The sequence below is a fragment of the Dryas octopetala genome, chromosome 8 (genome assembly GCF_963921425.1).
Source record: "Dryas octopetala chromosome 8, drDryOcto1.1, whole genome shotgun sequence".
Lineage (NCBI taxonomy): Eukaryota > Viridiplantae > Streptophyta > Magnoliopsida > Rosales > Rosaceae > Dryas > Dryas octopetala.
In genome coordinates, this window is record NC_141373.1 from 18604159 (window position 1) to 18630607 (window position 26449).

The window sequence follows — 26449 nt, forward strand, 5'->3', positions numbered from 1 at the left end:
CGTAGCATGCGTTGATCCGAGTTACGGTTTGAGAGATACAGGCATTTAAAGTGAGGGGCAATTTTGTAAATTTACAAAATGAGTTTTAAAATCCCAAAATTAGTCTCTCTCTCCTCATTTTCTCTCTCCCCCTGACTTCACTCACTCTCTCTCTCTCTCTCTCTCTCTCTCTCTCTCTCTCTAATCTTCCTCCCCGCGCACACACACCCCCCTCCCAGCCACCATCGTCTGCCATCCCCGCCGACCTCGATCTTCAGCAAGCACCCCCAGACACCGACCAACCTCCCCTGATCTCCCTCTCTCTCTTTCTCTATCTCTTTCTCTCTCTCCCTCTCTCTCTTGCACCTCCCATCCGCACACACACAACCACCACCGAAACTCACACCGTCGGCCCCTCTCACCGACCCAGACCCACCGGCGTGATCCCCTGGCGCCAGTCAAGCTCCCAGCTGCTTTCTCGCGCCAGCCCGTCCCTCCACCTGCACGATTTCTACTCGGAAACCACCACAGGCCGCCGGCCTCTCTCCTCATTTCCAGCCAATTTCTGACACCAATTCCCTCAATTTCAGGTGGGTTTTTCTCCCCTCACTTTGGGCTTCATTTTCCCTTATGAAATTGTTGATTTATTTTGAATATTTAGAAGTTGAAATTTTGGGGATTTGGAACCCAATTCGGGTTCTTTTAGGAATTCAAAATTTAGTGGTGTTTTGAGTTATTTTTGGACAATTCACATCCTTAGGAACCTTTAATTGATTATTAGATTTAGAAATTTAAAGAAATTTGAAGAATTGGTGACTTTTGGTTTAGACACGGTCACTTTGGGTGGCGACGGCGATGGTTTCGACCACCTAGCTGTCAAATTCTTTAAATATTATGAAATTGAAGTTTATTTTTAGTTAGTTTTTGAGTTTAGATGAGTTGAAGTAGCTGGGAATTATAAAACCCCAAATTGGACATAACTAGACACTTTTTCAGTACCGAAGGAACTCCCGGACGTATATCGTACGTAAGTTTTGTTGGGATGAAATTGACGAATTAAAAGGTGTGGGGAAATGTTTGGATTTGAGCCGAGATGAATTTGAGTATATGGGGTTTAAGAGAAATTATAAATGAACCGTGAGAAAATTTCAGAATTTTGCGGAACGTCTAGGCATCACACACATGCACTTTGAAATGTCATTGAGTAGGGTCTAATTCCTTATTTCATTGTTTTTTTATGGTTCTACTTTATAGGTGACACTGCCGTGACACGTAACGATCCGACGGAGGATCCGAGCTAGACTTCCCCAATTTGTGAGTGGACCTTGATTCTTTTTATTAAATTATGTTTTACCATGTGATTTCGGTCTCCTTAATTTAATTTGAAATCAATTTGAGTTTTAATTCTTAAGCTTGCTTAAATTATTATTCGTATAGTTCGATTTCCCTTATCTTAGAATTTATATTTTAGACGATTAAGAAATATTTCGACAAGCTTTTGGATGTGATTTCTATCGAAGAAATTCTTTATTTTAAAAAGGGGGTCTTTAATTGTTACTTAGTTTATTAAAAGATTACATTATAACTTGGATGTTCATTTATTTGAATATTTATGTTTGGTTTGAGACGTTGTGATTCTGAGGAAAGACACATTTTGATGAGTTGGATTGTTAAGGAGAGTTTTGGAAGGAATTAAAAAATGCTTAACCATTTATCTCAAAAGTAAGTAGAGATTTAAGGAATATTTAAAAACTGATGTGAAAATGCAAGTATTGATCGGACAAGCCTGCCTGTGTAAAATGCACGGGATTTTGGCCAGGATATGAGCCTGCTCGTGCGGAGTGACCTCTCCGTACGAGATTGTGGCCAGGATATGAGCCTGCTCGTGCAAAGTAACCTCTATGTATGAGATTGTGGCCAGGATTTGAGCCTGCCCGTGCTCGAGAATGTGGCCAGGACATTGTCTACAGTACAGGTATGAGTATGGTGTAGTTTCATTATTCTTCCAAGGAATTCTATTACAAAAGTTTAAATGAGAAGTTCTTTTTATGCTTTATCTTGATTCTTGGACTTCTAGTTTTGCATGATACTTTTATTTAGAAAGTTCTCAATGAATGACTGCATATCGGTTTTATTTATATATCTTATGTTAAATAGTTTGTGATCCAGTACTCCGCCGGCGCACCGGAAAGACCATGGACTCCCTCCCACACGACACGCTCCATCAGATCTTCTCGGGCCTTCCCCTCCGTCAGATCATGATCTGCCGCTCAGTCTGCAAGCTCTTCAACCAAGTCCTGACCTCACCGTGCTTCATACACCTCATCTCCACCAAATCACCACCTCTCCGCCTCCTAGCCCTCCGCCCTCCTCACCATCACAACCACCGCCACCACGTGTCCTCCCCTCCCTGCCTCCACGTGTTGGACCCCGACCAGAATCAATGGCTCAGATTCACCCTCGATTTCCTCCCATTCCGATCCCCACACCCCGTGGCCTCGTCGTCGGGCCTCATCTACCTCTGGGGCGACTCACCCAACTCGCCCGAGTCAAACAAGTCGCTCCTGGTCTGCAACCCTTTGACTCATCAATTCCGCGTCTTGCCTCGGCTCGGCTCGGCTTGGTCGCGCCACGGCTCGGTCCTCGTCGACTCCGCCAGCCGAGTCATGGTGCTCACCGAGCTCGCCGCGCTCTACTTCTCAGGCGGCGCGAACCAGTGGCTCAAGTTCTCTTCGAACCTCCCGTCAAAACCCAGAAGCCCAATTTTAGTCTGCGACTCGGTCTACGCTCTCTGCGATGTGGGCTCGCCTTGGAGGAGCCAATGGAAGCTGTTTGCTTGCACAATTTCAAAGCTTAAGAGCACGCAGACATGGTCTCGGCTCGAAAAGCACGAGTGGGGGGACGTCTTTGAGGTTCTGAAACGACCCCGTTTGGTTCGCGGAACGGGGAACAAGGTTTTGATGGTGGGTGGGTTGAAGTCGTCGTTCTTGATGAACACGTCGTGCTCGACGATTTTGATCCTGAGGCTGGATTTGGAGAGCTTGGAGTGGGACGAGGCGGGTCGAATGCCGGTGGAGATGTTCAGGTGTTTTCAGGAGTCCAGCAAGTTCAAGGTGTTTGGTGGCGGCGATAGTGTTTGTTTTTCGGCCAAAAGAGTGGGGAAGTTGGCTTTGTGGGACCATTGTTCCGGGAAAGCCGAGTGGCGGTGGATAGACGGCGTTCCGGGAAGCGGTGATGGGCTTTGCCGGGGGTTCGTTTTCGAGGCTGGGTTCACCCCATTGCCTTGATGGGGTTCAACAAAGGTTTGAGCCAGAAAACCCCACACTTGTTGTATAATTTGAGATGCTGTTGTATTGTTAATTGAATGTCTTTATGCAAATCAATAGAATTTTATGTCTCAACGAATGCCTTGGAATTGCTACATGATGTATGTATTTGATTTAGCCTCATGAATAAATTGCATGATGCCTTGGAATTGTTTGTGTATGTCTATAAGATGTTTTTTCAATTGCGCATATACCAGCATCACACACATGTCTTTTTAATGAAAAGATCATACGAAACACAAAAATTGTTTTGTGATGTTGTAGCCACATGTATATAAATGCGAAGAATGAGATACCGTTAGGATTTGAGATATTGGAAGAAACTAACATTTAACAAGTGTCAAGGGCTTGAGAGTTATCTCATCCATTCTCAACATAATATTGGAATCTCATCCATTCTCATTCAGTCCATATTTACTTCTAATGACAGTGCACCAAAGAGCATCTTCCCAACTTCCAATCCCCATTTCTCCTTAACTTGCGACTTGCGAGACTATCTCCCATTTTGACCAAATGATCCCTTTTCTCTTCCATAACCCCTTCCCACAAGAAATATCTCATTAAACATTCAAAATTGTTGGCCACAGGAGTAGGAACCCAAAAAAGTGACAAAAAGTAGATTGACAAACTACTTAATACTGATTGAATAAGAGTCAACCTCCCCCCTTTGGTACTGATAAAAAAACATGTTGGTAACTCTTCTTATAACATCTCAATGTCATTATTTGATAGTTTTCAATGACTTAAATATAGCACTAGGTTATGGTCTTTAATGGCTGATGGTGCCAGTAAATGCTTATAGTTATGTCTATAACTAGGTTTTTTGACCATTTTATACTACAACTAGCTTTGTGACTCATCTAGCTGTCATTAAGTGACACCTTTTTGTAAATTAGAAGGAAATGATTTCATCCCAATCAAGGAATAAAAAGGAAACGAAGAATAGCTAAGCAAACTATAATTTAGGGAAGTTTTTTGCTCCATTGGACATATAATCGATCTATTTTCAGACAACCCTATCCAGATTCGTATTGTTTAATAATTCATAATTTATTAAATCTGAGCTGAAGTTCAATTCAGCAGTTTGACAGGTTACTTTAAATATGTATCATATGTGGGCCTGTGGCAATTAGTTACATATGACTCTTTCAAGCAATGATAATTATAATTATATTATTATAACTAGTATGGTTTGGCCATACCGGTTTCAACCAAGGTGAAGATTTTTGGCTGGTTAGTGGCTAATAAGAGGATAAATACGTGTGATCTTCTTCAAAGAAGGAGACCCAGTTGCTGTTTTTCTCCTAGTTGGTGCATCGTGTGCAAGATGAAGGGGGAGACTGCGGATTACTTGTTCGTTCATTGCCCATTAACCATTCAACTCTGCCGCATTCTGTTTAAAGAAGCTGGAGTGAGTTGGGTAATTTCAGCTGGCTGCTATTCTTTTCTTAGCGAAAATCCTGCCTCTTTTGGTAGAGGAAAGAAAGCCAAAGTTCTCTGGGGCTGCTGCAGGCTGGCTGTTCTTTGGGTGGTTTGGATGGGAAGGAATAGAAGAATTTTTTATAATTATAAAGGGGTGGGAGTGGTGGATCTTTGGGAAAGGGTGAGGTTTTTGTCCTCTCTTTGGGCCTCAGTCTCAACAGAGTTCAAGGACCTATCCCTTACGACTATTTTGCTAGGTTGGAAAGCCATTCTTAGATAATTCCTAAGCTGCTGGTGTTTAGCTTAACTATAATGTAGTTAGTTTTTTCCTTTTTTTCAGTGGACTTCTTTTCTACTCTTGGTGTGCCTTTTGTTTGTTTGTTCAATAAATTATGTTGCTTCTCAAAAAAATAAAAAAATAAAAAAATCCGTATAGTTTGGCTACAAACAAAAACCAACTACACCCATCTCTTTATCATCAGAGCCAATGCATAGAGCTGAAGTATTAACCCCATCATGTTGGTGGAGTCAACCTTGGTAACTTGTTTTTTTATAAGAATCAAATATGGTAAGTTGTGGATGATCTGTAGGTAGGAAGCGTATTGTGCAAAATTCAAAAGACCTGTATAAAACTGGTTTGATTTTTATGTAAAGCTAAATGGAAGCTTTGTCTTCATTAAATAACTTATCATTGAGTGCTGCTACATGTGGGCATAGTTTGTCATTCGTGAGGCATGTGGTATGATTGTGTTGCTGATTCCTGTTCCTGTAAAGTGTGTTCTTGTGAGTAGCATAGCAGGTTGCTTGCTCACTTTTCTAGCAATAATTGTATTGTATGTAACCTCCTTAGCATTTAGCAAGGCTATATATAGGACTGAAATTGATGGTTAGGCTCAATATAGGACTGAAAAATTTATGAGTTTGGGAATGAAGTTAAAGAAATTTCAGCCCTTTGTGCTTGTAGGGGCTCTGATTCCTGAATTGTGTTGTTAGGTGCCATTCATCTCTTTGTGGTAGAATGCGGTGTGATTCTCCCAAGTCTTATATTGGTTATGTGTTGGGGAGATTTAGGGTCTTGAGTAAGGTCTAAAAACCCAAATGCTAATTGTAGCCAGCATTTTATAGGAAGCCTTGGGTCGTTATGTTATATTGAACTTGTTCCAACACACAAAACTGAGAAGCCCATTTCACAACTTAAAGGCGACTACACTATATTTCGGACAAGTCAGCTCTGTTTCTCCTCCTGATGCTCTTGATAAACATGTAAAATTGAAAGATGGATCTATTCAGGTCACTCAGGGAATTGCCTATACAATTCTACTTAATTAGAGTGAGCATGTCTAGAGGACATACATTTCTTTGGTTTGTGAAAAGTGAGTTATGTAAGATACACTCATACACTGTGGTAGATTTACATATAATCTAAGAACCCAATCATTGCTATTTAATTGGGTGCCCTTTAATAAGTGTATACATGTGAGTTATAGATATTTTGGTGAATATGTGAGTGGTGCCCTATAAATTTTATACAACTTAATATCCAGCTCGTCAGCAAAATCAAATGGCTTCCAAAATTCGCTGCTTGACTAACACTACAAACCATGGAGCCATGGACGCCTTGTGTCACTCTTAGATATCTTGTAAGTTTTGACGTTTTGCTCTGTGAAAGTTTTTCCTTTTTTTTTCTTTTGGATTTTCAATCATCCTAATCAATAGTATCACTGTGAGTGTGATCTGAAGTCATGGAGGCTTAGCTCATGCTGGACCCAGTTCCCCCATTATTAGATATAGAAAATCAGGATAGGACCCAGTGTTTACCAAACTGTCCCTCAAGTTTCTCCCTCATTCACTGAACCTCTCAATTGAAAGGGACCTCCAATCCAATTAATTAATTAAATTCTACAATGTCCATATCCAACATCCATACATAATCTATGCTTTGTGGGCTCTGAATGTGACATATTCTATCAAACCAACTGGGTTACAAGGGTTACAAGCAAAAGGAAAAATGATATCCTTCTCAACTATGAGCTATTTTTTCAACACTTTAATCTCTAATTCTAACAACCATTTCGGTGTAAAGTCTTAAGCGTTGTGAATTTTATACAAATATATTTACATAGAGTTTAGCTAGCAACCATTCTGAACTGTAACTTCTTGGCTTCTAGCTAGATCCTCTACTAATTCTTTTGATGTTGTCATTGTGTTTATATTTAAAATTACGTTGTTTTAAACTTTAATATAATTGTTTTTCCAAAATCATTTTTAAGTGCTAAACTCTAAACCCAAAAGGTTTAACCCTTCAACCCCAAATTGGTGTCGTTTTGTATATAAACAGAAGATCAACACTACAAAGATTAGCAAATTGTTAACAATTAACTCCCTAATTCATAAGAACCATTTGAGGTTCAATGAGATGTGAAGCGTTGTGATTTTTATACTCAAATATATCAATTTATCTATTTATTTATATTTATATATATTATCTATTACCACTAACAAAATAATCTTTCTAAAAAACTATATTTAAAAAACTAACACACTAAACAACTATTTATTTATTTATTTATTTTCTTATTTTATCAAAAGGCAAATTAGCGCGTGCGTGAGCGCGTGCCAAGAGACCAGTTTACATAAAGAATTCGATAGCATAAATTGTTTTATTTGTACAATTTCAAATCATCAATAAGTACTGGATTTAAAGTGAGATCCAAATCTATCGACAGTTGCCAATCACTTGCTCACGCAGAGATGGCTAGCATTTTTCTTACATAAATCATGTAAGAGTAAGACTACATGTATTTGTCCATCTATAGTTTTTCACTACATGTATTTCTACTTAGTTTGTGTGAGAAAGAAGCACTATTATTCGGTGTTAATAGTTGCACCACTGGTATATATGTGGTGACTCTCTTTGAACTATCTATTTCCAATGGACCTTATAGGAGCAAGGATTTTCTCTTTTCTTTTTGTTTTGGCTTTTGTGTTAGTCCACCATGCATATGAAGCTTCCAAAACATACCTGATCGATGAAGTCACCTATATATGCTTTATATATGTGTTGAAAGATACAAGCACTTTGCCAAATGATCCTATATGTTGATTGGTAAACTTTTGGCACGATACCTTTTGTTTCAGTCTTGTTAGTTGTTCAAGGCTACAAGAAAATTCATTTTAATTTTTTCGGAGATTCGATTAGTGACAGAAACAAATTGGACTTTAAAAGGTAATTTAGCAGCTCACTGGTTCTTTCTATTTTCTACCCACTATGAAGTTCATCATATCCAATTAATCAAAGGATAAACATACAAGTAACATAATAGTGCCCATCATTAGAGAATGTGAGGCATTTTAGAAAATTGCCAACAATGGATGATGCTTTATGTCAGAGGTAGGGCCGGAGTTATGATATTTAGTTTCGGGGCCAAAATATAAATTCTGCATTTTATTACTTTTATAAAAGCATCTTAGCCATTTATTACTAATATTAATTATCAAATCTTAGCCATTACATATTATAGTACAACCCAATCCAATCTTTTATTTTTTATATATATTTTTTATTGAAACCAATCCAATCTGTTATGATGCACCAAGTCTGCTGACTCTGTCCTAAATGTTTTTTTCTCAAAAAATGAGTTGCTTGTATATATATTTAACTGAATATTTAACAATACAGTTTGTACAAGATATTTAACAATATAGATAGCTACTGCATATTGTTGTCAACGCTCTTAGTGCAGATAAAAATTGTTTGATGACCGAAGATGCTCTAGTAGATGAAATTAAGAAATAATGTGGTTTGTTTGTTTCTTTTGTTTGTGCTTATGTTCTTCATGTCTGTAATCAGGTGACTCACACTATTGCTAAGAATGCTTTGGTGTTCTCTGACTTTGTTGTATAGATTGAAAATGACCATCATGGTTCTCTAATGTACTTGATAAAATTAGTATAAAGAAAAATTTAGGTGGGTTGGTCGCTGGAGTTGGGGTGCAGCGAGAGAGGAGGTGGGGTGGTCGCCGAAGCTGGACAAAGACAGAGAAAGGGAGAAAGGGAGAAAGGAGAGAGGGAGAGGGAAAGGGAGGGGGTGGGGTGGTTGTCGGAGCTGGACAGAGACAGAGAAAGGGAGAGAGGAGAGAAGGAAAGGGAGGGGGTGGTCGTCGGAAGGGCAGGGACGGGGTGGGGTGGTTGCCGTAGAGAGAGAGAGAGAGAGAGAGAGAGAGAGAGAGAGAGAGAGAGAGAGAGAGAGAGAGAGAGAGAGAGAGAGAGAGAGAGGTGGTCGAGGTAAGAGGAGGAGGGGTAGGGGTAGGGGTGGGGGTGGGGGTGGGATGTGTGTTGTCTGAATGAGTTGAGTGAGGTATGTATTGTTTGAATGGATTGAGTAAGGTGTGTAAATGAAATTTGGTAAGATTAATTAAGTTGGGGTATTTTGATAATTGAGATGGGTCTCGTAAAGTCTATTGTATATTTTTGTTTTATTTTACTAATATAAAATAGAAAATATATAATATAAAAAAAAAATAGCCAATCATCCCTGTCTTCTTAGTCGATAAGCCTCTCTTCCTACTTGATCATCATGTATGACGAAGTTATATCTCAGGCTCTATCAAACAACAAGGCCCCTGCGACTTATGACAACAAGTTGCCATCTATTGTGACTATTCAGGAGAATTCTTCTCAAATCCATGTTAAACTGGATGGTACGAATTATCGTGTTTGGTCTAAAATTCTGAAAATGCATATTGCTGGTAGGATGAAGAAGGGCTATATTATAAGGAGGAAGGTTGCCCCTGCAGAGAATGATCCAGGCTACGATGAATGGAAAAGTCAAGATGCTCTAGTTAAGTCGTGGCTCATCAACTCCATGACCCCTAATCTTATGTCACATTTTGCTCAGTGTGGAACGACGAAGAATGTATGGGATGCTGTTAAGAGGAGCTATTTTGATGCTTCTGACTCTTCTCAGGTTTATGAACTAATGAACTAAGAGGAGCTATTTTGATGCTGTTAAGAATGTATGGTGACCGGCCTTTCACCGAGTACTACAATGAGCTGAACTCCATTTTTATGGAGCTTGATCATTCTGCGACCTCAGACCTGGCAGTTCAGAAGCGCAGCTCTCAGTCAACTCTAACGCATGCTCCTTCTTAGAAGTAAAATAATATTGCCCATCATTAGAGAATGTGAGGCATTTTAGAAAATTCCCAACAATGGATGATGCTTTATGTTAGAGGTAGGGCCGGAGTTATGATATTTAGTTTCGGTGCCAAAATATAAAGGATGCTTTAATTTCCAGGCCTAAACTATTAGAAAATTTAACTCTAAATCCAACTGGCCCAAAACATAAGTTGCAGACCAATTTATATTTTCAATTGAAAAAATAAAAAATAAAAAAGGGTGAACTTCAACAAATTTACGGTCGTGCCACTGTAGGCCCACCTATTTTAATTACTGTTGAATCTCTCTCCCAGTGGCGGAGCCACAACAAGATCGGGGTACACGTGTCCCCCTCTCTCAACTTAGTTTGATTTGTTTTCTGTTCCTAATTTTAAATAGATATAATTTTTTGTAGGGTTAATTACAAAGAAGTCAATAAAATTTTTTATAATTACATTTTAATCAATGCACTTTTTCATAATTTTATTTTAATCACTATTGACAAAAATGAAAAAATATGAATTACAATAAATTAAAAAACATACATTACTATTTATATTTATATTTGTATTAGGTTTGTATTTGACTGCTACGTAGCAAAACGTCTTAGGATTTAGCTGTCGGGTTTTGGGCTTTGACCTAAACCCTAAGTTATAAGCTCCGAAACCTTAATTCTAAACCCTAAACCTCATTTCTAAACCCTAAACTTCATTTATATACTTTGTGTCACACCTCGAACCCCGGGTATGCAACAGAGGCATTTACCTTGAATGCCCCAAAAGATTAATACCACTAAATCAAGTATTAATCTCCTAAGATACTCAAGACGGGTTAAGCCTTTTGTGTTTAGTACAGGTTGGATCAGAGATAATAAATAGCGGAAAACATATTCAGTAAAAATAAAACTTCTTTATTAAACCAACTCCCAAGGTTACGGTAGTTCATTGCAACTTTGAAGAATTACATAATTCGAAATACATAGCAAGTATAGAATAAAGGTTTCAAAACCACACAAATTTAAAATTAAAGTAAATAGCTCAAATCATCTCCAAACAATGGAGGAAAATCATTCAAAACATTCTCAATACGAGAAAATAATTAAATGACATCACTAATTAAATCCAAATAGTTGACAAATCTCAAGATGCTGCTCTACTCGACCCTCTTCCAAGTTCGTCTCTTTACCATGCTCGTACCTATAAAAACATCTAATAAACAAGGAACACAAAAATAATGTAGGGGTAAGCATCTGATTCGATCATAGTTTTCCTTCAGGGGACCTTGACTAGTTTGAAAACCACAAAACATTTCTCAATGTAAATCATAGTGAAAATTATTTTCTTACGGATCCTCAAATCATCAAAATAAGTTCTCCAAATCTTTCCTTTTAAATCATTTTCAAAACATTTATAACTCGGCTGTACAACAATATGATTATAAACATGCAAATTCACAACAAATCATTCATACCTGATGATCTGTACACGTTAGGTACAACTATGATCAGCTATTAAAAGAAATATCATCCATAGTGAGACTGCCATAATTATAGAGGTAGGGATTTGAGAACCGTACCACCTGCTGTAACGACCCAACCCAAATTTCACGAAAAATTTAAATTTTTATTCGTAATGGTCATTTAGAGGCGTAGTGGGAGATTAAATTGTGAGCCCTCGTATTTTTCAAGAATTTATTCTAAATATTTTGAGAATTTATTTGAGAAATAAAAAGTTTTGGATTTAATTTTTAATTTTTGTTTTAAATTGGGCTTGACCAAAAAGTTGACTTTTAAAATTAGTGGGCTTTCGTCTTTGACTTTGGGCAAGTTGAATAGGTCTTGAGTCCACGAGTTCGTAGTCACGTAGCATGCGTTGATCCGAGTTACGGTTTGAGAGATACAGGCATTTAAAGTGAGGGGCAATTTTGTAAATTTACAAAATGAGTTTTAAAATCCCAAAATTAGTCTCTCTCTCTCCTCATTTTCTCTCTCCCCCTGACTTCACTCACTCTCTCTCTCTCTCTCTCTCTCTCTCTCTCTAATCTTCCTCCCCGCGCACACACACCCCCCTCCCAGCCACCATCGTCTGCCATCCCCGCCGACCTCGATCTTTAGCAAGCACCCCCAGACACCGACCAACCTCCCCTGATCTCCCTCTCTCTCTTTCTCTATCTCTTTCTCTCTCTCCCTCTCTCTCTTGCACCTCCCATCCGCACACACACAACCACCACCGAAACTCACACCGTCGGCCCCTCTCACCGACCCAGACCCACCGGCGTGATCCCCTGGCGCCGGTCAAGCTCCCAGCTGCTTTCTCGCACCAGCCCGTCCCTCCACCTGCACGATTTCTACTCGGAAACCACCACAGGCCGCCGGCCTCTCTCCTCATTTCCAGCCAATTTCTGACACCAATTCCCTCAATTTCAGGTGGGTTTTTCTCCCCTCACTTTGGGCTTCATTTTCCCTTATGAAATTGTTGATTTATTTTGAATATTTAGAAGTTGAAATTTTGGGGATTTGGAACCCAATTCGGGTTCTCTTAGGAATTCAAAATTTAGTGGTGTTTTGAGTTATTTTTGGACAATTCACATCCTTAGGAACCTTTAATTGATTATTAGATTTAGAAATTTAAAGAAATTTGAAGAATTGGTGACTTTTGGTTTAGACACGGTCACTTTGGGTGGCGACGGCGATGGTTTCGATCACCTAGCTGTCAAATTCTTTAAATATTATGAAATTGAAGTTTATTTTTAGTTAGTTTTTGAGTTTAGATGAGTTGAAGTAGCTGGGAATTATAAAACCCCAAATTGGACATAACTAGACACTTTTTCAGTACCGAAGGAACTCCCGGACGTATATCGTACGTAAGTTTTGTTGGGATGAAATTGACGAATTAAAAGGTGTGGGGAAATGTTTGGATTTGAGCCGAGATGAATTTGAGTATATGGGGTTTAAGAGAAATTATAAATGAACCGTGAGAAAATTTCAGAATTTTGCGGAACGTCTAGGCATCACACACATGCACTTTGAAATGTCATTGAGTAGGGTCTAATTCCTTATTTCATTGTTTTTTTATGGTTCTACTTTATAGGTGACACTGCCGTGACACGTAACGATCCGACGGAGGATCCGAGCTAGACTTCCCCAATTTGTGAGTGGACCTTGATTCTTTTTATTAAATTATGTTTTACCATGTGATTTCGGTCTCCTTAATTTAATTTGAAATCAATTTGAGTTTTAATTCTTAAGCTTGCTTAAATTATTATTCGTATAGTTCGATTTCCCTTATCTTAGAATTTATATTTTAGACGATTAAGAAATATTTCGACAAGCTTTTGGATGTGATTTCTATCGAAGAAATTCTTTATTTTAAAAAAGGGGTCTTTAATTGTTACTTAGTTTATTAAAAGATTATATTATAACTTGGATGTTCATTTATTTGAATATTTATGTTTGGTTTGAGACGTTGTGATTCTGAGGAAAGACACATTTTGATGAGTTGGATTGTTAAGGAGAGTTTTGGAAGGAATTAAAAAATGCTTAACCATTTATCTCAAAAGTAAGTAGAGATTTAAGGAATATTTAAAAACTGATGTGAAAATACAAGTATTGATCGGACAAGCCTGCCTGTGTAAAATGCACGGGATTTTGGCCAGGATATGAGCCTGCTCGTGCGGAGTGACCTCTCCGTACGAGATTGTGGCCAGGATATGAGCCTGCTCGTGCAAAGTAACCTCTATGTATGAGATTGTGGCCAGGATTTGAGCCTGCCCGTGCTCGGGAATGTGGCCAGGACATTGTCTACAGTACAGGTATGAGTATGGTGTAGTTTCATTATTCTTCCAAGGAATTATATTACAAAAGTTTAAATGAGAAGTTCTTTTTATGCTTTATCTTGATTCTTGGACTTCTAGTTTTGCATGATACTTTTATTTAGAAAGTTCTCAATGAATGACTGCATATCGGTTTTATTTATATATCTTATGTTAAATAGTTTTATGACGTTTTAGAAAAGATTCCAAAATAGTTTTAAAACTGGGGAATTTCAAAGAACGATTGTGAGGTCCTAGAGATTATTATTATTTTTTTTTGACCAATTAGAGATTATTATTTTAAGACTTCTAAAAGAATAAATAAATTTTAGGTTTCGTTTTCTTAACTCGTCCACTTTCTGAGATTATCTCACGTTTTTCCTCTATATTTTGTTTTAAATTTTCTCCCCAGGTAGTAGCGGTGGTAGAGGTCGAGCCATATACGTTGAAACATAATTTTTCCACTCTCATTCCTCGGACATTGTAGGCGACATGTCCACTTTGTTATTTCTTTTAGCTCTAGTATGAAACTTGTTGTATTAGTGGCTCTAATAACCGCATCTGGACCTTACGAATAAATTATTTTTATTTATTGAATTTAAGACTCCCTGTTGTTTGCGGTAGAGGTGGCTGTTGAATTTTAGAAGTGTTATTTACAGGTTTATAAATTTTTGGGTTAGTCCAATTTCAGGAGAGATTCTATCGAATTTCGGTAGGATTTTCCTTGATTTTGGATCCCACAAGACCTCTCCGAGTTTCAAGGTGGAATCCGAGGACGGTCCTGTCACCTGCCATTTGATCAGTTATGAGCTCTGGCTTCGCACAAGCACACGTCACACATATTGTCTTGGCTAGGCACCCTATAATCTTGACCGATCACTTCTAGAAGGTTTAGGAACTTGAACTCAAGGTCACTGACTAGGCTACCTTAACTCTCAAATCAATCATAATAATAGAATGTTATAATAATTTTAAAACAAAAACACACACAAAGTCCATAATCAGAAATGTAGGATAAATCTCCATACTTGGAATCCAATGCTCTTCATGTATTCTTTTACATAGCCAGTGCATCCTCATCCGTCTTGAATCCATCGCTTTCTTATCATGTCACAAATAAATCTTTCGGCAACTGATGTTCCTAGTATCCAACAATACGACAACTTAATCAAAAATTAAGTTCAATAGAATCTCGTTATAACTCATCCTTTTAGGTCACACGTCTCTAAAGACTCTAATCCTGAGTGAACTAAACTTTATTCTTTAGGGTTTCTAAGTTTCAAGTTTTATCTTAAAATCAAATTACTTGAGTAATTGCTTTAGTTCAAAAAAAATTCTACAAATTAATTTATGTTAGAATAAATCAAAACTAAGTATTATTCAAGTACTTAATTAATTAGTATTTCTCTAAAATATTTCACTAATTAATCAAGCTTGAATAATAGCTTAAATCCAATTTAATATCTACAATAGAAACTTGCTAAACCTAACAAGTTATTAGCCTTTAATTAAATATTCAAATTAATGTTACAACTAATCATGCTTAATTAACCAAATAAATTAAGCAATTAAATTTTCAAAATAAATCTAGACATGCTTAATTAATAAATAAATCCTACTTAATCAATCTAAACATGCAACCTAATATTAAAACCTAAGAAAAATAAATAAAGCAGAAATAAAAAAATACTTACCCGGTTGTAGACATTCAAAGCTCTACTCCTAGGGACTCCTCCTCCTCGACAAGCTCTCCAAAGAAAACTTTTAAACTATGAGAATTTTCTTCCATTTTGGTATGTTTCTTCTTAGAGAGATTCTCAAAGAACCAAAAAGTGAGTAATTCTAACTTTACTTGGTAGTGCAAGTGAAAATGAGGTACAATGGTCTCTATTTATAGGCACTTGAGAGTGATAAGTTTTTATAATTTTTCAATGTGGGATAGTGTTTACACCCTATTTTGGTTTTGGGCCGAGATAACGGCCAGGTCCATGGCGTTAATAATAAAGCTCATTTATGGTTGAAGGTGAAGCCCACGATGTGTTACATAATTAAAAAGCCCAAACTGCCAAACTTATATTTGAAGAAAGTTTCCTTGTTCGGCCGAGAATCCTTAGCGAGGTAGGAATGTTAAAATCAAGATAAGGAAAGAATTCAATAACTTGGGCGTAAAGAAAGGGAAGAATCAAGAAGGAAATAGAAGTCCAAAGTCAAGTGGGAGAAGGTTTCTTAACCCTAGGAGCAATCACAATATAAACCAAGGCATTAGAAAGAAAATCTCTCTCAACACATCTCACAAAAATCAAGCACAAGCTTTTCAATACCTTAAGTTCCCAAATTTTCACAGGTTTCAGTGATCTTTAGTTTCTTTGTTTATTCAAGACCTAGTTCTTTGGTTTTTTTTTGGCTCTGCTAAGATCCATTCTTAGTATCGATTTCGTTGTTATTACATTTCCTTCGTTGTTTATTTTTCTATGAGATTTATCGTAAGAACCCGTATTGTTACTCAATTTAGAAATAATCAGATAATTCACATCTTTTTCATTAAAGTACATTATTTTGCGGTTCATCCTGTTACTCAGGATACAATTTTGCGCATTTACGAATTTGAGCATAGAATCGTTGAAATTAGTGATATTTAGAAGTCCTTGAGGATCAATGCATCAAGAATCAAGGCGAGTTTCATGTTCCTTTCTCGCCGAACAATTGTTTAGTTAGAAGATTAGTTCACAGCGCAATACACTAATTCAATTATAAATTTTGTCCACGGCTTATCGGCCGAAAGATAGTGGCACGCCCGCAAATTTATTTAAAGGACTTCAGTGTTCTTATTCAAGGATTTCGGGAATCTCTGCCGTAATATTTTAGGGTAACATAATTTGGCACGCCCTGTGGGACTTTTCATTGGTGGATGACTGTAACTAGAACGTTTCACAAAAAGATCGAAGATTTTCTTAAAGAACCTAAGCAATACGGAGTGACTTACGAAGAACTCACGGCGATAATGGCCGAACACGGTATAGCCCCAACTAATGAAATGATGATCGAGCAACAGCGGGTTGCAGCGGCTGCCATAGCCAATGCGGCCGAAAATCGAGCTGCGGCACAAGTTACCGAGGATCAGAATACTCAAAGGATAACGACTGAAATCCAAGGTGTGCAAAATAATGTGAACATGATGGAAGCAACCTTCGGCGGTATTGAGACGAATTTGGGAGACAGGATGCAGGTCATACAAGCCGGTATATAAGGCAGTATATAAGGCAATATCTCTACCTTAACTATGACCATGACAGCAAACTTGGATCAAATAGGGGATAACTTGGCCGCAAGTATTGAACGTATGCACCAGACCATGAGCGCTTTTTTACAGGTTCAGAACCAAAGGTTAGCAGGCCACGACCAACCATAACCCCACAGAGGGCCGGTACCACCTCCGCCAGAGGTTGAAAATAACGTAAGGCCAGTGTTTCAACTACCTCCACAAGAGCAAGAACCTTTTCTGTCGAACCAGCAGCATCACTATGTTGCGCCTCACGCCAGAACAACCGTAATGGTAATGGCAACAGCAATGGAAATAATATAGGCCAAAGAATAGCATTGAGAGCTCCATTCAAAGACGCCGAGGAGGAGGCAGCACACTATGCCAACCACGACCACCCGGTCACTATTGCCGCAATGGAAATTAGGGCAAGCGCCGAAGACCAGCATACACTTTGCCTTTCACGGCCATGATTTTGAATTATGAATATCCAAGGAACTTCAGGCAGCCATATTTTATTGTTTTTTCTGGCGAGGATGATAGAGTTTCCTCGGTGGAGCACATTGCTAAATTTACGGCTCAGTGTGGTGAACACGGCCGAGATGAACAATTGAAGATGAAGATGTTTGTTACTTCCCTTACAGGGGCATCATTTAAATGGTTCATGGTCTTGCGCCCAAACACCATAGCTACATAGAGAGAGTTAGAAGATGTTTTCCATGAGCAATTTTATCATTATGAGAAGGAAGTTTATGTTGCCGATCTGGCAAAGCTATACCATAAGGAGAATGAGTCAACTTCGGCACACATTGCAAGGTTCAGAAGGGTTAGGATGAACTGCCGGGTGGCCTTGGCTGAAAAGAAGTTTGCCAAGCTTGCTTAGGTCAGGCTTTACCTTTGAATATAGGAAACACTTTGAAGGGGGTGAACTTTCGAGACCTTTATGAGTTGGCTGACAGAGTGGCACGTTTGAATCGTTGATTAAAGAAGAAATGCAGAAAAGGGTCATGGCCAGGGCAGGTAAGGTCATGGTGATGAACTTCTTAGGCACGAGAGAGGAACCCTCGGAGGAAGTTGAAGTATCCTCGCCGAGATCAACATTGAGAAACCTTATGAATGCTCGGCCTTGGCTAGACCTTCACTAGCAAAGCCAGGATCAACCGGCCAAGTGATTTCCTATCAAGTACGGGGCAATACTCTCAGGTTGAATATAACTAAAGAGTATAGTTTTGACTTGTCAAAGGCCGATCAGATTTTTGAGCAAATGCGAGCAGATAAGATCATCACATTGCTGGCAGATTATGTGATTCCGCCAAAGGAGGAACTGGCCGGGAAGGTGTTCTGCAAGTACCACACCAAGTGGACTCATGCTAAGGCAGCTTGCATTACCTTTAGAGAACTTGTCCAGAAATTGATTGAGTCTGCAAAGCTGAAATTTCCCCAAAAAGAGAAGCAACAAATGAAAATCGATACAAAGCCTTTCGGTGAGGTATCGGTAAACATAGTATCATTGGGGGTGCCAAAACTTGCAGAAAATCACCCGAAGACTAGGATCGACCTCGCCATACTCGGAGGGCAGACTGAGAAGAGTGAAGAAGTACCTTCACAACCAGAAAGGCCGGTTATGTTGTGCACAAGGTGCAAGTGTGAAGTTGGTATTAAGAATTCCTCAAGGAGGCTGTTGGAATCAAAAAGGGTCCGACAAGAGAGGAAAAAAGAAAGGCCCAGATGATACAGGAGCAGAGACCTCGGCAAAGGGTATTGCCGAGTCAAGTGGAAAGAATCCCGGTGAAGGAGTCTCGAAAGGCATCGCCAAAGAAGAATTTTCGGAAAAGAAAAGAAATCAAAACATGATAACCTAAGACCATGGAGCAAGAAAGGTCTAGTGTGGGAAGGCGTCTGGAGTTCAATGAGACGCGTCACGATTACTCACCTCAGAGGTCACGGAGAGAAGAACCAGTTAAACTGCGATCGCCGCCAAGAACTTTCAAACCACCTGTGCCGAGGGATAATAGGTGGTATCGGCAAAGAAGAAATGAGGCCATTGAGGCCATGACTATGACTCAATTCAGGAGGTTTCAGAGAGAAATGATTGCATTCAGAGCGGCAAAAAAGAATGAAGGCTTAGCTTTAGAAAGAAAGATTGAGTTTGAACCAACTGTTCAGATCACACAGTCAACTTCGGCGGGCTTGCAGGTAAGACTCGAAGGCGAAAGCTCAAATCAACCAAGGCCAAAATGGATCTAACCAAGCGAGAAAAGCTTTCACTCAGGGGGCAAGAGACGAAAAGTATCCCGGCCAAGGAGAGACTGGGTAGTCGATAATTGGAATCAGTCGTAAAAGAGACTTCAACAGATCAAGAAGAAAAGCAAATCCAGTCAAAAGAAAGGTTAGATAACCTCAAGCCAGAGCCAGAAAAGGAGGAACCTCTAGAAAATGATCAAAGGGAAAAATAGAGACCCAAACAGAGTAGGGTTCGGAATTTTGGCTCAATGGAGTTTAAAGTCGAGGATGCAACCGGTTTGACAGAAGCCGAGTGCAATGTGGTGTGCACTCTATCGGCAGAATTTGATGCTCCACCCGGCCAAAAAAGATTTCTTGAAGGAGATTTTGTTGATAAAGGGTTGTCAGGAGTCGAAGTCAACGATATGGATATCCCAGCTGAAGAGGAGATTGTTTAAGTAATTGGCAATGTCGCTGTAACAAAGGCCGGCCAGGCATATTTTCAGAAGCCAACTGAAGAGATGACATGTCATTCGAAACCGTTATACATCACGGCACATATGGAATGAGTGCCAGTTTCGAAGGTTATGATAGATAGTGGAGCTACGGTCAATGTTATTCCTTTTGGGTTGATGAGAAAGTTTCATAAGACAGAGGCAGATCTTCTAAGCATTGACCTTATGCTCACTGGTTTTGCCGAGGAAAGGATGAAGGCAAAGGGTGTCTTGCTTATGGAGCTTACCGTGAGAAGTAAATCACGTCTTACAGCTTTTTATGTGGTTGAATCCACGACCAACTACAATCTGCTACTCAGCAAGATTGGATTCATGCCAATTGGTGCATACCATCCTCTCTTCACCAAATATTGATATTTTGGAATGACGACCAATTTCAAGTAGTTCTTGCCGATGGAAGGCCATTTGAAGTTATGACAGGAGTCGTAGAGGCCCAATACTATGATGACAATTTGGGCTACTTAGTTTTTGAAGGGGCAGATGAAAATGGGCGACCAACAAAGGTCACAACTAACAAGAAGGTCAACCAGATCGCCAAAATGGAAGTTCTTGCAGCAATCTCTACTCTTTTCAAAAAAAAAATTTAGATGTTGCTTGAAGACCTTGCTAGAAGACTCAAAGTCTATAGGTAGAAAGAAACGGTGGTCAACGCCGAGTTCATTAATGAGCAAGATCAAGTCAGGAAAAAATGGGGAATTGACGACTTAGATCCAGCTCTGGCCGAACTTGAAGATTCAAAGGCTGAAGTTCAGCATCCATTGGATGAGGTTAACTTAGGAACTGACGAAGACCCACGACCAATTTTTGTTAGCCAGTTGATCACGGCAGAATTGAGAAACAAACTAGTAACACTCGTCCAAGAGTACAAAGATTGCTTTGCATGGCATTACAAGGAGATGTCAAGTCTCGACTGCGAGTTGGTAGAGCATAGGTTAAACCTCAGAGAAAATTTCAGGCCGTATGCCCAGCCGCCGAAACGCTTCGCTGTAGAAGTACAACGGCGGATTAAATATGAAATACGCCGACTTCACGAGGCAAAATTCATGAGGACGGCGAAATACATTACTTGAGTTTCACGTGGTACCTGTGCTAAAAACAGAACGGTAAGTTAAGGGTATGCGTGGACTTTGGAAACCTCAACCTCGCCACACTCAAGGACGAATATCCAATGCTCATGATTGACTTATTAGTGGATGGCGCAGCCAAACATGAGATCTTGTCATTCTTGGATGGCCACGCCGGTTATAATCAGATTTTTATCGCCGAGGAAGATATACACAAAACTGTGTTTAGATGTCCTCCGCCAATAGGAATTTATGAATGGGTGGTTATGCCTTTTGGTTTAAAGAATGCTGGGGCAACATATCAAAGGGCCATGAATGCGATTTTTCACAAACTAATTGGCAAAACGGTTGAAGTCTACATAGATGATGTGGTAGTAAAATCTCAGCTGGTAGCAGATTGGGCGAGCTCACGGGAGCTGTCCTACATACGTCGCAACGGATCCTCTTCTCTGTTCTAATCTGGAGCATCCGACTTCATTAATTGAAGTCGATCTTGGCCGTTGATTTGGGGGCTGGAATCGGTCATTGTAGCGCGGGTCAAGGCTGACCCGCGTGTTTGATTTGGGCCGACCCGTGGGTCTGCATGTGTCTCTAAATGGGTTTTTCATAGGATTTTCCAACCCAGTTTGACTTTTAAGCCTCTTTTGAGCATTTTTAGTGCACTTTGTCCCCACATTGGAGATTTACAACTTCTTCCAACCCTCTAGTGCCTATAAATAGAGACATTTGTCCCTCATTTTCACTTGCACCACCAAGTGAAGTTAGAGTTACTCACTCCTTGGTTATTTGGGAGTCTCTCTAAGAAGAGACATACCAAAATGGAATAAACTTCCTAAAGTTTAAAGTTTTGGGAGTGTAAGAAGAAGACCCTAGGAGTGGAGTCTAGCTTTGGAGGTTTACAACCGGGTAAGTATTTTATTATTTCCACTTTATTTATTTATTTGTAGGCTTTAATTTTAAGATGCATGCTTAGATTAATTAAGCAATATTTATTTATTAATTAGGCATGTCTATCCTTATTTTTTGAGACTTATTTATTTAATTAAGAGTAATTAGCATGCTAGGATTAACAAGTTTCAATTGTAGAGATTAAATTGGATTAATCTAAATTATTTTGAGGATCGCTTTGAGTTAAAGCAACTAGTCAATTGGTTTGACTTTAAGATAAAAGTTGAAACTCGTGAACCCTTAAGTAAACTCTAAAAAGAAGAGTTTTGTCCACTTAGAACTAGAAACGAGCGACGTGTGACTAAAGGAAAGGTCATATCGTCTTCCCTTATTGTAATTTGTCCCTAACTTTGATTTTGTTTTCTCTTGTCGTGTTTGTTTCTATCGGATTACCTAGTTGCCGAGTTGTTAAAGGGTTAAGGTTGCCGTATTTGTTTAGTTACGATAGATTTACCAAGATATGACTGTGCGCGAACGTGGAAGGCTTGTGAAAGAGAATACTTGAAGTGCATTGGATTTTAGGTAAGGGGATTTATCCTACATTTCTGACTATGGACTTTGTGTGTGTATGTATGTATAGTTTTTAAACTGTGATAACATGCTGTTATTATTATTGTGATTGGTCTGAGAGTTTGGGTAGCGTAGTACTTGATCTTGGGTTTAAATCCCTAAACCTTCTAGAAGAATTAATCTGTATATTATGGGGAGTCTAGCCAGGCTAACACGTGGCTACGTGTGCTTGTGCGAAACGGGGACCCATGATTGATCAGGTGGCAGTAAATACGGCTTCTCAATTGCAAATTCCTATTTCTGTTTACCGTGGCACTCTCGCTATAAATGATATTTCTTTGATTATAGCTGGCCGTAGTTGTACCTAATGTGTATCGACCAAATGAGTTATTATTATTTATGGGTTTTTATGCATGTTTACCATATATTGCTGCAGCTGAGGTATTAAATCGATTTTGTGGAAATGTTTTTAGATTTTAGAAATCAATCTTTCACAGGAAAATGTATTTGAAGGTTTTCAAACCTAGTAGGGTCCCTTGAGGGAAGTTATGATCGTATGAGATGCTTACCCCCTACTTTCTTTGTTTGTTTTGTTTCTATATTATTGCTTATACAGATTTGTCTCTTGGAAGAGGTCTTGACTAAAGGGGTGCGCAACTTGGATTCTCTTATTGGGTGTCTCAAGGTCTCTATTGTCATATCTTTTGATATTGCTGTGGTTCTTGCTTTCCTATTGGGAACCCATTTTGGAACAATGTTATTTTGATTTCCTTATTTTGAGAACTTATGTGGGTTTTACTTATACTTTGGTAATTCCCTTTCTGGGTGTTGATTTAATTATTTCATACTAACGGGTTGGTTAATCTTTATTTTGATCTTATTTTTTTCTTAAAGATCCTGTTGTGTAATAAGTACTTTACTCCAACCCGATCCATTTAATTATAAAAGGCTCAACCTTTTCTCGAGCGTCTTGGGGGATTAACGTTGGTGGTTTGACATTGATCTCTCGAGATTCTCAGGAAAGGTGCCTCTGTCGCATACCCAGGGTTCGGGGTGTGACAGGGCTCTTCTCAGGTAACTAATATTTCTGGCTCTCGGTGGTTCGTTACTTTTATAGATGATTGTTCTCGTATTACTTGGGTTTATTTGATGAAGGAAAAAAGTGATGTTTTTTCTCTTTTCCAATCCTTTCATCAAATGGTTCAAACACAATATGGTTTATCAATAAAAGTCTTCCGCTCAAATAATGAGGGTGAATACATTAATTCTGGCCTCAAATCTTTTTTTTTTTTTTTTTTTTCTGAAAATGGAATTATTCATCAAACAACTTGCAGTCATACTTCTCAACAAAATGGCGTAGCAGAGCAAAAAAATCGTCATCTTCTCGAGGTGGCCCGTTCTCTACTTATTTCTATGCAGGTTCCAAAAACCTATTGGGGGTAGGCTATTCTTACAGCAACCTATCTGATCAATAGGCTGCCATCCAGGGTTCTTCAATTCCAAACTCCACTTCAGGTATTCACCACATCTTACTCTCCTTCTATTGTTAATCATCTTCCTCTTCGAGTCTTTGGATGCACATGCTATGTTCATATCCATCGTTCTTCACGAGGTAAGCTTGACCCACGAGCTCTCAAATGTGTTTTCTTGGGCTATTCGACTACTCAAAAAGGTTAGAAGTGTTTTCATCCTCCATCCAAAAAATTTCTTGTCTCCATCGATGTTACTTTTCATGAAGATCAGGCTTATTTTTCTTCTTCCTCTGAGACTTCTCTTCGGGGGAGACCTTGAGTAGTGAAGATAAGTCTTGGGATAGTGTGCCTACACTTGAGTCTGAAAATAAGAAATATGTACAACCTAAAAAAAAGATGAAAAAAATCAAGCAAGTGAAAATGGAAAAATTATGGACTCTAAGGACCCTAGTGCTACACTTTTCCCATAAAATCATCGTATTTCACCGTATAAGCTGGTGTATCAAATGAGAAACACAACACCTCTCGAAGACACCGATCAATCTGCCCCTGCGATGGATAATCCTGAGGTACAATCTATTGAACCTCTTTCTTCCTCTATTGATACTTTTCTTGATGCTCCACTTAATTCTCATGCAACTGATGACTCAGATTTACCTATTAGTACTTGTCAATCCAAATATAAACACCCAATTTCTAATTTTATGTCTTCATATCGTCTCTCACCATGTTTTAAAAAATTTTCCTATCAGTTGTCCTCTGTATCTGTTCCTAAGAATCTGCATGATGCACTTGACAATCCAAGGTGGAAAGAGGCAATGGCTGAAGAATTGAGGGCCCTTCGGAAAAACTCTACTTAGGAGATAGTGAAATGGCCAAAAGGGAATAAACCAGTTGGCTGCAAGCGGGTTTTTACGATAAAATACAAAGCTGATGGCACAATTGATAGGTACAAAGCAAAATTGTTGGCAAAAGGATACACGTAGACCTATGGGATTGACTATCAGGAGACGTTTGCGCCCGTTGCAACGATGAACACAATTCCAGTTCTGTTATCTTTAGCAACAAATCTCGATTGGACTTTTCAGTAGTTTGATGTGAAGAATGCTTTTCTTCATTGCAATCTGAAGGAGGAGGTGTACATGGATATTCCTCCCGGCATTGATGAGAGTTCTAATAAAGGGGAAGTGTGCAGATTAAAGAAGTCCCTATATGGCATCAAACAATCACCTAGAGCCTAGTTTGGTAGATTCTCACAGACTATGCGGAAATATGGGTATCATCCTAGTAAGGCAGATCATACTTTGTTCCTTCGCCATTCTTAGGGAGGAAAAATTAAAATTGTTATTGTATATGTTGATGATATTATTGTGACAGGAGATGATACAGAGGAGATTGCAAGACTGAAAATATATTTTGCCAAGGAATTTGAAATTAAAGATCTGGGTGCCTTGCGATATTTTCTAGGGATTGAAGTGGCTCGTTCAAATCAGGGAATCTTTGTCTCGCAGCGAAAATACGTAGTTGATTTATTAACAGAGACATGGATGTTAGCTTGCAAGCCTGTGGACATGCCGATTGAACAAAATCACAAATTAGGCAAGCATGTTGATAAAACACCGGTTGACAAAGGCAAATATCAGAGGTTAGTGGGTAAATTGATATATTTGGCACACACTCGTCCTGATATAGTTTATGTTGTGAGTATTGTTAGCCAATTTATGCATGACTCACGTGAACCACATATGGATGCCGTGATGAAGATACTCAAATACTTGAAATCAGCTCCCGAAGAAGGTTTGCTATTCTTTAAGCATGATCATATGGTTGTCGAAGCATACACAGATGTAGATTGGGCTGGCTCTAAAATTGACCTCAGGTCAACTTCAGGGTATTGCTCATTTGTAGGTGGAAACTTAGTCACTTGGCGCAGTAAAAAACAGTCAGTGGTTGCTAGGTCTAGTGCAAAAGCGGAATAAGAGCCTTGGCTCAAAGTGTATGTGAGCTATTGTGGTTGAGGATCTTATTGGGTTAGTTAGGAGTTGTTGTCAATGGCCCTATAAAGTTGTATTGTGATAATAATGTAGCAATTAGTATGGCTCATAATCTATTCCAACACGATCAAACCAAACATGTGGAGGTGGATAGACATTTTATCATGGAGAAGATAACATAGGCCTTAATTTGTACTCCATTTGTGAAAACAGAACATCAACTTGCAGATATTCTAACAAAAGAAGTATCAAACAGAGTCTTCAATTTTATTCTTTCCAAGCTGGGAATTCGAGATATCTATTCACTAGCTTGAGGGGAAGTGTTGACATGTTCAATATTTATTTGTATAGCTGATTTATTGTAATTACCGTAATTATAGGTTAATTGTAATTAGCTTAATTATAGGCTTAGATTTAGAAGTTGACTTTTAGGCTTAATTAGCTTAATTACTTTCTTTTTTTATGTAATGGCTATAAGCTATTTATTTCCTCTACTTAGAAAAGAATAATAAAACAGATAATTCTAAAGCCTATTCCTATATCTTTTAGTGAATTTCAGCACTGCAAACAGGAATTATATATGCTTTAAAAAAGAAAAAGAAACTCATGATGGAGATAAGCAAAAGGTGACATATTTTGCCATAATAGGAAAACAAATTTTTTCTATATATAGGGAATTACTTTTTATTAACAAGTTGCAAAAAAAAAAAAAAAAACAATGGCTAGAGAAATATTGGATGGGATGAGAAATGCAAACTAGAATTATGCTC

At 38.7% G+C, this 26449-nt stretch overlaps 1 protein-coding gene and 1 long non-coding RNA gene across 6 annotated transcripts; both read left to right on the forward strand.

Moving 5' to 3' along the window:
• Positions 1-166: 166 nt before the first annotated feature.
• LOC147277772 (F-box family protein) lies at positions 167-9888 on the forward strand. 5 transcript variants are annotated; one of them, XM_086253959.1, is made up of 4 exons: positions 167-569; positions 1234-1293; positions 1799-1954; positions 2137-3454. In XM_086253959.1, the coding sequence occupies exons 3-4, from the start codon at positions 1885-1887 to the stop codon at positions 3264-3266; spliced, it is 1200 nt and encodes a 399-aa protein (XP_086110085.1). In that variant the 5' UTR covers positions 167-569; positions 1234-1293; positions 1799-1884; the 3' UTR covers positions 3267-3454. The 5 variants fall into 5 exon arrangements, 4 of the variants coding, with proteins under 4 accessions (XP_086110085.1, XP_086110086.1, XP_086110088.1 ...); XM_086253960.1 differs by having other exon boundaries at positions 2149-3454; XR_015123838.1 differs by lacking the exons at positions 1799-1954; positions 2137-3454 and adding an exon at positions 9480-9888.
• Positions 9889-11925: 2037 nt separating this feature from the next.
• On the forward strand, positions 11926-14317 carry LOC147277773 (uncharacterized). The gene is made up of 3 exons (XR_015124027.1): positions 11926-12309; positions 12974-13033; positions 14107-14317. It is a non-coding gene; the product is annotated as an uncharacterized LOC147277773 (long non-coding RNA).
• The last annotated feature ends 12132 nt before the right edge of the window (positions 14318-26449 follow it).

What these genes read in the sequence shown, in the direction of transcription:
- LOC147277772 (XM_086253959.1), top strand. Translation starts at nt 1,885, where the DNA reads ATGAGATTGTGGCCAGGATTTGAGCCTGCCCGTGCTCGAGAATGTGGC. An exon ending in GGACATTGTCTACAGTACAG is followed by an intron (nt 1,955 to 2,136) that starts GTATGAGTATGG and finishes TATGTTAAATAG; the next exon opens with TTTGTGATCCAGTACTCCGC.